At 41.0% G+C, this 12,697-nt stretch overlaps 1 protein-coding gene across 1 annotated transcript in view; it reads right to left on the bottom strand.

The window, feature by feature from the left end:
• lrpprc (leucine-rich pentatricopeptide repeat containing) overlaps window positions 1-12,697 on the bottom strand; it is a 71,338-nt gene that overhangs the window by 301 nt on the left and 58,340 nt on the right. Inside the window, exons 31-37 of the mRNA XM_028007357.1 lie at window positions 10,135-10,223; window positions 9,845-10,049; window positions 6,421-6,548; window positions 6,209-6,324; window positions 2,872-2,946; window positions 2,011-2,095; window positions 1,095-1,237 (exon numbers count right to left, since the gene is read on the bottom strand). Coding sequence (XP_027863158.1) covers window positions 1,095-1,237; window positions 2,011-2,095; window positions 2,872-2,946; window positions 6,209-6,324; window positions 6,421-6,548; window positions 9,845-10,049; window positions 10,135-10,223 — 841 coding nt within the window. The remainder of the gene's footprint in view (window positions 1-1,094; window positions 1,238-2,010; window positions 2,096-2,871; window positions 2,947-6,208; window positions 6,325-6,420; window positions 6,549-9,844; window positions 10,050-10,134; window positions 10,224-12,697) is intronic.

The following is a 12,697-nucleotide window of genomic DNA, read 5'->3' as shown; positions in this document are numbered from 1 at the left end:
CAAAAAATAAATAAATTGTGTTTTTGTTTCAATTTTTTGCATCTTTGATAAAGTAGGCGGTGTGGCCCTCCTGGGTCGGTCTGAACAGCCTCCAGCCTCCAACCAGGTTGTCTCGTTTCATCTTTAAATCCCCATTAATATACAAATCAGGGATTTGTAGCTCGCTCCCCAAACGCACACTTCCGTTCTTTTGCCTCTTGGATAATTAATCAGTGTTTCGATCCAAACAGAGTGTTGTGTTTTCATACAGCAGTCGGGGGAACGAAGGTGAGAGTTTTTCTGCAGATTATGGCTGCTCCTAACAAAGGCGCGTTCGCCCGCTAATGTGGTAATTAATGCCGATAAACGGCTGCGCTGGACGTAAACAGAGAGAGTGATCTTGGCAGAATTTCAGAAACTTATTTTCTAGCAATCATTGTTTGCTTTTGGTCAGGTTTTTCCACAACAGAAAATAAGTCACTCAAACCTTGATATGGAGAAGTCACAGAGAAGGGTTTTTTTTTTTTTTACCTATTTGTAGAAACTTCTAAAGAGTATAAATATTCACCTTTCCCTCTCCTTGCCACTCTCCCCATCTCCTCTGCTTATACAGCCTGGCCTCTCTTAGCTACGCTGACACTCTGAATTATGCAGCAGCTCCTCCACCTTCATCTCTTTCTCCTTCTATCTTGGTCCTGCAGGTGAGTGATGGGGAGGTAAGAGTCGGCGGCTCTTGGGTCCACACATCAAATGCTGCTGATACGTCTATTTCTGTGGCGCGGCGACCGCCGGCTGCAGGTCTGCTTCTTCACATTACAGGTGCAAGGCGTGCGTCAGGACAACGAGGGGAAAAGGACGGGCCCCGCTTGAAGCTATTCGAGGCGTGTTTCCGAAAATGTTCACACGAATCAGTGGTTTAACAGAAATAATAGGGAGCTACAAAGCTTTTCTATCCCTCTACTTTATCCCCTTAACTCCACATCTGCAGATTATTTCCCCCCCACAAAGGAAATCAGAGGCAATTCATGCAAACAGTTTGATCTTTTTCTCTTGTTTGAACCAAACATGTCCCATGTTTTGCTGTTCTGGTTTGGATCAGCTCTTCGTTCACTCACAGGGGGCTCAGGGAAGGGTGCGGTCTCTCCCGCCTCGCGGTAAAGCACAGCTAGCCGTTTGAGAAACAGGTTGTCGGTGACGACGCCCTCTCTCTGCATCTGTTCGTACAGAGCCTTGCCCGACGGCAGGTCCTTATCCAGAGCTGCCAAATGAAAGAGAGAGAGAGAGGCGGGCAAAGGAACAGATAGATGAGTAGGAAGTTGGCTAAGAGAAGTAAAACATGACAAAATCTGCTTTGAAGTGAATATTTGGAGAAGGAAATAGATGTAAGCAAAGGGAAACAATTTAGTTTTTGATTCACCCAGAGATGACAACCCTTAACATTAAAGGCATTTGAATGGCCTAGTCAAAGTTCAGGCCTCAATTAAGAATAAGTGGCAAGACATGACTTTTGCAAGAAAGCAAAACTTTTAGTTTAAACTTAAACTGGAATGGATTCCGCAGCAGACGAGCAACGAACAGTGGCTCTATGAAATATCGACTCAGGGAGATGAACAGAAATTAATGCCACTGCTTTTCCATTTTTGTTGGTCAAAATTAAAATTAAAACCATATTTCCTTTATTTGTAATGTGGCAAAATGTGAAAAGACTCAGGCGACAGAACTACCACTGGACGCCTCACATGAATTTGCTGCACATCACCGATTCCTCCAAGAAGTGGAAGATGCTATCGGGAACTTTCCTCCAAAATGAGGAATATTATGTCATAACACATATGACCAAATTCATCTAAAAGTATACATATTACATATATATACATTTGTAAAGTATTGGAAATAACAGAGGAAAAGAAAATATGTGGAATAAGAGGCTAGCACATGTTTTATTTAGCATGCTAAGCTAGCCAGAGGGCTAACTGATAAGCTGCGTTTTAATCTGTGAACTTGTGCCTGACCCACATCACCTGGTCTTACCGTGACACTTCATCAGGTACGAGTACACAATCTCCTTCTCTGCAACATCCGGAACCAGGCTCAGCAGGTTCTTGATCTTTCTGACCTGCAAACGTAAAATTGCATTTAGAAATGAGCAGAGACTCGTTCAACGCCACTGTTTCTGCTTCCAACAATAAAAAAGAAAAAAGAATATTTATATCAACCAAAATTTGCTTTTCCAAGTTAAATTACTGTGTTTTCATTCTATATCTCAAATTTCACTTTTATACACACTTGTACCCTGGAAGAGCTGGATGTGAAAATCCTACTTTAAATAGCAATTATAAGATTTATGCCTAGGATTTTGCTCAGAATGACAGATGTGAGTCTGAGATGTTCAAGGTCTCTTTGAACCATCTGATCAGTTTAGTATCTCTTAAGTATCCTTGGAAAAAAGAAAAGGATTTTAGGAGAATTTCTTTGCTTTTTAAGGCTGAAAATACTTTGAAAAGTATGAACACTCAAAATCACATGTGTTATGGAATATTATGGAAACTGGGATTTGGGAATGATGGGGATTTACTGAACAAAATGCAGGGTTCATTATTACTTTTCCAGATTCAGTTTTTTGTGCAGTTTTTTTTTACGACATGGTTGACACCTGAACAGTGTTACATAGTATCCATATTTTCACTCATATGGGTAATATGTGAGTGATATTCACTCGTATTGCATTATTATCCACATGAAGCCTAGTTTTTATTTATTTTTAGCTTCGATATCCATGTTGTTTTATTAAGAAAATCCCCAAATGAGCAGTTTTAATGCATTGCTTGGTAGAAGTAAAACAAAAATACGCGAAAGTTAACATACATGAGGAACGCCATCATCAGACTGTACCTGTCCTGGACTCTGGGCCGACTGGGCCACGAAGGACAGCAACATCTCCTTCTGTTCGGCCAGAACGTTGAAGCGCTGCGAGGAGAAAAGACAGGAAATGAGACGAGAGTTTGATCCGTTTCCACCCACGGAGGTCAAGACGACTCTCCAGTCTGTGATCTTCACTTTGATTCAGAGCGTAAACTCTGATGCACTCCTGCATGTTCATACCAGCACTGATGGTAACGCTCAGGTTAAAGGATAACAACGGCTCTGATAACTCCTCGTTTCTTTGTGAATGTACATGTTCTCATCAGAAACATCATTATCACCACTTAGTTCGATTTAAAGCCATTTCAAACTACTTGGTGTAATTGGAAATGTGGGATCATGACGGGCTGTTCATCCCAGGATTGTCTCCTGCTCAGCTTTAAAACTTGAAAATAAAAAGCTAATGAGAGAAAGTGATTTAGCGTACTTCATCGTAGCAATCTTGACCTCTTTAAGCTTCAGTGGGAATTTGTTTAGGGGGGGAAAAAAACTACTTCAACGTATTTAGGCAACTATTATAAAAGTAATGATCAAAAGCTGTAAGAGAGGCAAATAAAAACAACGAAAGTGTAAAACACAAGTAAGACTATTATGTTCTTCTCTCAAAAAATCACACCTGCACCACAGGCTTCAGAAGAAAAAGACACTAGAGAGCGGAGTCAGGCCGCAGCGTCACAGTCAGAGGAGCAGTGAAATACGCGAGTCACATTTTGTCCTACTGTACTTCGTATTGATGATTAAAATGATTATTTTACTGTAGTTATTTGTAAGACAGCGCTATATTTGTTCAAAAAATGCTTGGGCCTGAAAACAGATTTTGTTCTTTGGATTTAATGTAGAGTATTTAATTAATACAATAATACAATAATAATTGTAAAAAAAACCTACTTCACGGATTTCGCCTATCACGGGTTTTTTCGGAACGCAACCCCCGCGAAAAACGAGGGTTCACTGTAAATGGTTTCTGGATTGTAAGTCAACAACAAAACTCTTTGTCTTTTCCAGCAGCCATTGTGCATACAGTGGTAAAACCAGCAGACCAAACGTGCTGGAGCTCCACTAGGGTTGCTAGGTAACGGCATGTGACTGCTGAAACTGCTCATTTTCCACACACCAAACAACATGTACTTATATTTCTTCTTTAAAGCGCTTGTGTTGTTTTCAGAATCAGTAGAGAACCAAATGGAAGTATTAAAATGCACATCCATAACAGGTCCCCTTTAGCGTCGCACAGCTCACATATTACGTACTTATAACAGTCTGAAGCTAAAAACATGCCTCATAAGGTAGGACAACGGAGAGTTGGATGTTTGAGTCCTTCAGTCTTTAATGTGTTAGGAGGAGATGCATTAACATCGCCAGCTGAGCGTAGGAGAGGTCTGATTACAAGCCAGTCGTAAACTAACGCGTTTCACTCCTCCGATTCGTACAGAATTAAAAGCGAGTGGCCTGCAAGGCTTTTAGCAGCACAGCACACACCAACACACACACACACACCCAGTAACAGTCTTCAGGAGTCACTAAAGTGGCAGAACAGCTTTGGTACAATCAGGCAATTAGACCAAGACTGCATCTGAACACATTGCTTCAGCCTCTCCCTCCCCTCCAGTCATTTTTTCTCTCCCTTGTCACGTCTCTCTCTCTTACTTTCTCTCTCAGCAGCGACTCTTTAACAGAACGGACCCCGCTCCGCTCACATGCTGCCTAAAAGCCCGGTGTATCCTGGGAATCCTCCCTTCCTCCTGCTAAACAACCCATTCCAGCACATGCAGGCGCGCGAGCCGCCGCAGACGGGTTCGTTAAGCGCCGCGTCGCCGCCTAATGACCGACTCCATCCCCCACCGACCTCACCTCCTTCTCTCCTGATAGCCTCGGCGTCATTATGGGCCGCTCGCCTACTTAAAAGCTTTTCGGAGTTTTGCTCCTGCTTCACTTGAGATGGGATGGAGGAATTGAGCGGCTACCCTCCAGTGACCCGGGAGGAGCGGCTTGGAGAATAAGGGAGGGCGAAGAGTGGGGAGGGGGCAGGAAGGCAAAACGCGGCGCACAGGCTTATTTCGGGTCTCGACGGCAAAGTTTAAACTCAAACTTTAACTGCAGACACGAGCCGGAGGATGTGTTCTACATCAGTCTTTACAGGGCGGTTTGTCCCGGAAACACGAAGTTCATGTTTTAATCAGTAACTTAAATGCAAACTGAAATGTTAACATCCACAGATGTTCCGTCACTTAATATTTACAACAAAAACTTATCAAAAGCTACTGCTGACTCACGGGTAGCTCACTAAGAGCTACCCGTGAGTAGAGCACTAAGATGATCAAAGGGGAAAAGAAAATTTTAAGTTGTTAAAAAATAAAAATAAAAAGCTAGTGAACCTACACGACTTTCTTTCCAGAACAAGCTTAAGCTACCAACTCCTCTATTTAGACTACAATAATTAGCTTAGTGGATATTTATGTTGTGGATTCTCACTGAGTTTTCTCTGTAAGTTCATTAAACGCACCACAAAAACCCGAGCCCGACCGTACCCGACCATCAAGTAAATCGTTTTGGTCTGACCCGGCCAAACTTTGGGTTGGGTTCAGGCCATAAACCTGAACCCAACCCAAAGGTCGCTCATCTTTACACTCCAAACTTCCATTTTTTCCACATTGAAAATTATCCTTTTAATCATAATAAATAGAACAAAATCATCAACATATACAGGTGATTTTGATGATGGTACTTGTCACTGCTTTTCTCAATTGCCGACTGTATGTTGTTCTACGTTTGTGTTTTTATAATTTAAAGCACTTTGAACTACATTTTTGCTGAAATGTGCGATACAAATAAACTTGATTGATTTTAAAGTCACACAACCTTAGCTGGTATTTATTCATTAACATGTTAGTCAAACATCCCTGTTTAAAGATTGAAGAGGATCTTTTCTCAGTGAGGCGTGAGGAACAGACATGTCTGATTTCTGTGTTTTCCTCTTTAATTTTTTTTATATTGTGAAAATGAGACGTTATTGACCCAATTTTCCAAACGCTGAACAGTCTGACACTAGATTAACTGTTTAACTCCACATTACAATAAAATGCTGGAAGAAAATGCTGTTAATTTACTCTGTAGGACAGCAGTAAACAATATTTGTTGGGTTTGTTGTTTATTTCTGGGGTAGACCAGAGGAAATAAACACTAGTCTCCATGACAACTGTTCCTTTCCCTCCAACCTTTCATCCATTTAGGTGCTGTATATTTTATTTCTAAATTATGCTGAAATGCGCTCAAAAATCTTGGCTCTGTTTTACACAGCGAAACTCACAGCCAGAAGGAATTTGGCATCTTCCACTTTGTCCATATCCAGCAGCAGCAGGAAGAGATCTGAAACTGGTCTGTAGCAGGCGAAGTGGTTGGCCAGCCGCTCTGCCATCGCGCTCACTGCAGCAGCACAAAAACACGCAGAACGTGGTTTTATTTCAACGTAGATCTGTTTGGAAAGGAACTGCTCACGTTTCTGTTACTGCAGCTCCTTACGTTTGTCCAGAGCTTTATCGTTCCCAGACTCCAGCACCTTCCTGAAGACGAAGGACATGCTGGGGTTGGAGCTGTCTGGACTCATGTAGATTCCTTCGAGCAACTCGACGGCCGACTCCACATCACCTCTGCAGAGACATAAGGAGGTAAATTCACTCAGTTTTACTAAAACTCTCAATTTACATCAACAGGCTGTTTGGGTTGGATAAAGATGACAGTTTTAGTCTGTTTTAATCTTTAGATCCTCAGTCTAAGATATGTGTTGAAACAAAAACCATAAATCTGTTGAGTTTAAGAGCATTCCCTCTGTTAAATTTAATTAATTGATCAGCATAAAGTGAAATATCCAAAAAATAAAAATCTGAAAATTACAATAGAAATCAAGTGCTGTTCACTCAATCAGCACCAACAGTTTATTTGCAGGTGAAGTACTGAGAAAACTCATTTTTCCTGTTTAATTAATGCATCAGAGATTAAAAACTCAAGATTTTCAGCCTTTAAATGCATCAATAAACAACATTGACATTTGATGAACCTGGTCGCGTTCAGATAAACAGATAAAGGTCATGACCATACGCTTTCATGCATAAATTGGGTTAATCTCGTAATCCCTTCAATTTAGACGAGATTTAGGCTGAATCCCATTCCCTACATTTAGACTTACCCCAATCCCCTGGGACTCAATTTAGGTAGCGTTTAAAGTGCTCAAAGAAATGGGACGCTCCTTCAAAGCAGCTGACAGAGGTGAACTGGTTCCACTCCCGATACAATACCAATACCGCAGCTTTGAGCATTGGCCGATACCGATGTTGACCCAATACAATATCAGCATGAATCAGATGTACTTTTATTACTTATTTTACCATTGCTAAAACGATAGACTTCACTGAGCAACCCAGTCTTTCACAAGCATTTGTAGAAGCATTCTGATTGGCCAGCTGCTGGATTTTACACACCTGAAGTCATTGAGGTGATTGGCACACATGAATCAAATGGTCCAGATGGGTAAGTGAATACATTTAGGTAAAAAGAGTTAATTTTCATAAACATCTGACATAAAAATAGATCAAACATAATATCACCACATTTTTCCTGTTTAAGATAATATATGTTTTGTATAAAAACTGTATGCATTTTTCTTTTTTGCTCTTGGTAACTGAAATAGCTGTCACTGTTATGGAGAAATATCTTAAAACTTTGATTATGGACATATTTTGGTCATTTGTTGTGTATGTTTAATTTTTATCTATTATTCAATTTGTTTATATTTTTAAATGACCATGTCACATTTTCATAGTTTTGAATGAAATGTTTATGGTCTATCCTTCTCTCAAAAGTCAATTTGCTATAAAATAAACAACTAAGCATAAACTATTTCACACCAACCAGTTTGTGTTTTAACTTTTAGAAAGAATATCAGTGGACTAGTAAAGAGATGCTAAATGTTTTTCTATAAACAAAATGTTTAACATGACTGGATATTTTTTTTAATAAAACAACAAAGACAATAAAGGTGCTCCATATTGCTTATTTTGGACTTAAAACATGAACGTAAACTTCCTGCTGTGCCCATTTTGTCTTCCCTTTGGGACTAATTCCTCAGACATTCCTGTGATTTTTATTGCTTAGTTTTTTTTATGCCGAGGTTGCCACAACCAAAACACAACAAATCTAATCTGACTCAATCTGGCAACCTGAGCTCAAACACTTTATGCTGCCCGCGCTTTGCCTGCCCCTCGCCAGCCGTGATGAATATTTAACCAACGGTGTGTGTGTGTGTGTGGGTGTGTGTGTGTGTGTGTGTAGGAACATGGGAACATATCTGCGCTGATTGTTGCGACTGGGACCGTCTGAATAATTCAGCGAGGGGCCCCCTCTAAATGTGGCACCAGGCTTCCCGGACCGGCCTGGTTCTCCGCTGCGGCTCTTAACCAGTCAGCTCCACTCAGATGCGGCGGCGGAGCGCGTGTCACGGGCGCTCAGAGCCGCCGCTCGCAGGGGTCAGGGTTCAAGCTGACAGGCCGGCACTGCGATGTCCAACCGGGCGTAACATCACTGCGCCTTTTTGCACTTCCTGTTATCCCTCCGAGTTGGCACCGGCGGCGGGGAGGGGGGAGCGCGCGCGCTAATGCGACATGTGGCACGATAAAACTTTGATGTGCAGCGCGTTTTATTATTTTGTTCTCTTTTGTTTGAGACGCAGCAGAGGAGGACGGGCCCATGAATAAAGCCATTATGCTTGTGTTTCCTTTTTGTCCTCGACGCCTCGCTCTCCCTGCAAGCTTTTACTGTAAGAGTGTGTCATCCTCAATCCTCTCACACTGCCGCTGCGCTATTAAATTATTATGTTTGTTTAAACAAAGGAAGGACTGAGTTGAAATTGTATTCGCTCAGTTCGTCTCACAGTCATTCAGAGTTTACGTTCACTCATTGTTCCATTCATTTGGGGTGGAGATTGTCCAAAGTGGAAATGAAAATGCAAACTAACAAGAACTGGGCGCTTAAGACTGAATGAAATGCAGATCTTCTCCAATTCAAGAAGGGCCAAAATTATATATACTGGCTCAGACATGAACATGCAACTGTGCTGATCAGTGGTTAAATGTCTGTTAGCTTTTTGTAGCCATCAACAAGCTTCCTGAGTAAATCTAGCAGGATATTTGATTAATCTTCTAGGCGGAAACGGCAGAGTTTATGTTATGTTTTGTTGTAGATCTGACTTCTAAAATTTTATTTACACAACATAAACAAAAAGATCTTTTAACATTTTACAAACTACAATTCACTCAAGAAGATAAACAAACATGACTTTTAAGCATATTTTACACATTTTCAAATCTAGAAGCTTAAAATGGGCCTACATTATGAAACCTAAACTATATTGATGAGTTGTTGGGGATCATGTCCAATTATGTCCACGTTTTAAATATCTGACTTGATGGACTGAAAAGAATCTGGCGAAGACAGCAGAGAACAATCCAGAAGGATCATCATAACCTGAAGCATCCCGAAGGCACTAATGTCAGAGTCTACAGTGAAATGTGTTCTACAAAAATATGGAGGACTGTGAGAGAGTACCGGCCAAGAAAGAAGAGAGACGCTCTCACAGAAACTCACAGCTGTTCACAGGCCTGGAGAAAAGTCTTATAGTCTAACAAAGAAGATTGAGCCCCAAAGTCTTACTAGAAGACAAATCATACAAGTTGCACCACCAAGAAAAAAAGGATTGTCCAACAGTTAAAAGTTCAAAATTACTGCCATTCACACTAATGATGTCGGAAATCCATCCTCATGCTTGGTACATTTCTGGACTAAATGTGACTCACTACGCTGGAGTTAGTCCTACGGGACAAGCCGCCACCAAAGACGTTGGTTAAAATGTAAACAAAATTGGGCGAAACAAGATATGACTCCAAAGCCTTACTTTGCGATGTGCGCCAGAGCTGTGTTATTGACGAACACCATGCTGGACAGGTTGACGTTCGTGCCGAGGGTCTTGGCTACAGATTCCACTTCCTGAATTCCTGCCACGTCGCCTTGGTTACCGAGGGCCTGAACCAGTCTGGTGATGGCCAGGTGTGAGGGCACGTGATCCAGCTGAAGCATGGACTTCAGCTTCTCCAGAGCCTCTGCAAACAACCACAGAAAGGTAGAGGAAACATGATATGCGTGTGTGTGAAACACTTCTGCACCTAGCATAAAGACCTTACTTACCTCTGGGCTGGCCTCTTTTGCTATATGAGATGATGAGCAAGTTGTTGGCAATTTCACTCAGCTTGAAGCCCGGCAGATGAGACTGAGCCCTGAAGACAAAACACAGATTTGTTTCTTAAATTAACGTGTTTGATGGATTTTTCCACACTTAGACATGTCCGTTAGAAGTATCCTGCACATTTATTCACGTAAAAATATCTTCTCTGGCTAAGCTTTCCAGCATCCACTTTCCTTTATGTTAATTAAAAAAAACAAAAAAAACATAAATGATTAAAGTTCACAGTGATTGGGAAGCAGATGTTTCTACAGCAGACAAGGTTTAAATTTGAAAATTACAAGGAAACATGGAAAGAAGGATATAAGAAAGGATAGAAGGAAGGAAGGAGAACTAAGGGAACAAAAAAAGGCAAAATGTGGAAGGAAGGGAGAAAGGATACAAGGAAGAATGAGGAACAAAGGAAGTAAAGAATGGAGGACACTTTAAATTAAGCTAAGAAAAAGGAAGGAAGGGAAGAAAAAGCAAGGAAGGACAACAAAGAGAAGATGGCGAAGAGTAAAGAAAGAACAACCGGTGAAAGTGGATCTTAATGTAAGAAAGAACCTCTTCCCCTTTAGTTAAGTATGATGGAGGATCTGTGATGCTGCGGGCCTGTCTCTCTCTCACAAGCTTTAGGAATCTTGTTAGAATGAAAATCTTCATGTACGCTTCAGAGTACTAAAACATGTTTAAATAAAATCTATGCCAGCAACCTCAAAAGAGTTGCTTTAAGTGCTATTCTATTAGCAACCGGAGATGTTTTTCTCTTTGCTGAATAAATGCGCTCACAGGTCAGATTGCTCAAATTGTTTCAGTGTGAGGTTATATTACTACAACAAAAGGTAAGCTATTATCTGCAGCATGGCAGCCAATAAGTGTGATAAATGCTGTGGGACAGGAATAACGGTTATTGATTGCGACTGGATTGGGTGTTTGTTGGCTCAGCAGGTAATCCCTGTGTAGAAATCTTTCATGTTCGGATTACCTGCAGACAATTCCTGCATCAATATCTCACATCGCTACACAGTGTTTGTTTTTCTTCAGGTGTTTCATTTGGCAAATCGGATCAAAAACACAAAGCCGTGTAGTAATTTTTCTTTCCGTGTTTCAGTGTGGAGAAAATCCGCCACTTCGCCACGAGATCATCTTTACAAGTGATGTAAATTAAAACAAAGGCAAGTCCGCAACGCGTTTCTGCGCATGTAGCGTGCCGGAAGCCGCCAGAGTGGCCACGGGTTTTCATTTCTGAATCATTTAATCCCACGAAGGGCGAGTTGTACCTATGAAAATGAAAAGGACTCATCTTTTTTTTCTTCCTTGATATTAGATCATGTACATTTTGATCCATGTTTGACTGACTCTACAAGGAAGTCCATTATTCCCAGCTCTAAAACCTGATAGTGCAGTGTTCCATTAGGGTCAAATCTTTGTCAAATTCTGCGATGGGTGAACTATATACGTGTCGTCTTAGGCTTTAGATTGTGCGTCGTTGTGAGGCATCAGAAAAAAACGGGACAGAGGGGATAAACACACGATCTTAAGACAACAGGGACAAATCTGATTGGTGGAAAGTCTGAACCTCTCATACGGCGCCTGCTGTGACCCCAATCTAACACACACATCAAAGACTTGAATGATGTCATCATAAATAGGAAGATCCTTAAGAACTGCTTGATACAGATCTTCACGAAAGTATTCATAACTTAAAAAAATAAATAAAATTCCACATGAAAGCCTCAACCCTTAATGCACAAAGCATTGTAAAGCAGAGAATAGTTGCTAAGAGAAAATAATATGTATGGTTGTCAAGTTTTTCATGCATTTTCACTCAGCCACCTCTGATACCCCTTACTAAAATTTAATGCAACCTATTGCTTTCAGAAGGCACCAAAATTTGTGAAAAAAGTCGGCCAGTGTGCAATTTTAATCTCAGCCACAATGAGATGATTCAGATTAAAGCATATTCCTGTGTTTAGAATGGCTCAGTCAAAGTCCAGACCTAAAAATGATGTTCAGGTGCACTTCAGAGCGATTTCCTAAACCACAGTGAGCAAAGTACCGACTCCAGATTACATTAAACATAAAAATGCTTTATTTATCGCAGAGGGGATAAGTGTCTGTAACAGTCAGTCTTACAATGGAATCTGAAAAGGCCTCTGACTGAAGACTGTTGTGGTATGACAGTCTCATGACTGTCTTGGCTTGGTAACCGATCGATTTCCGGCAATACCTTGTTGCCACGGTTATGCTTCACAACAGTAAGAGCAAAAATCTGCACAGCATTCAAAGCCAGAGGGAATAATTGTCCAAACATGCAACCATTAAAACAATGATGAGCAAACGTCTAGAAAAAGAAATCAAAAAACAAAACAGAGCTATTCAAACATGCTGCCACCATGAGAGAGATTAGATTAGATTTTTTTAAATTACCTTATTTTAAAATTTTCACCACAATATTACGCCCCACAGGAGTGTCAAACGGCCCACATCCACATCAACAATGTCTTTAAAGGGCCAGTTGTGGCA

The sequence above is a fragment of the Xiphophorus couchianus genome, chromosome 22 (genome assembly GCF_001444195.1).
Source record: "Xiphophorus couchianus chromosome 22, X_couchianus-1.0, whole genome shotgun sequence".
NCBI classification, from domain to species: domain Eukaryota; kingdom Metazoa; phylum Chordata; class Actinopteri; order Cyprinodontiformes; family Poeciliidae; genus Xiphophorus; species Xiphophorus couchianus.
Note: the sequence above shows the minus strand (reverse complement) of the source record. Positions and strands in the feature narration are given on the sequence as shown.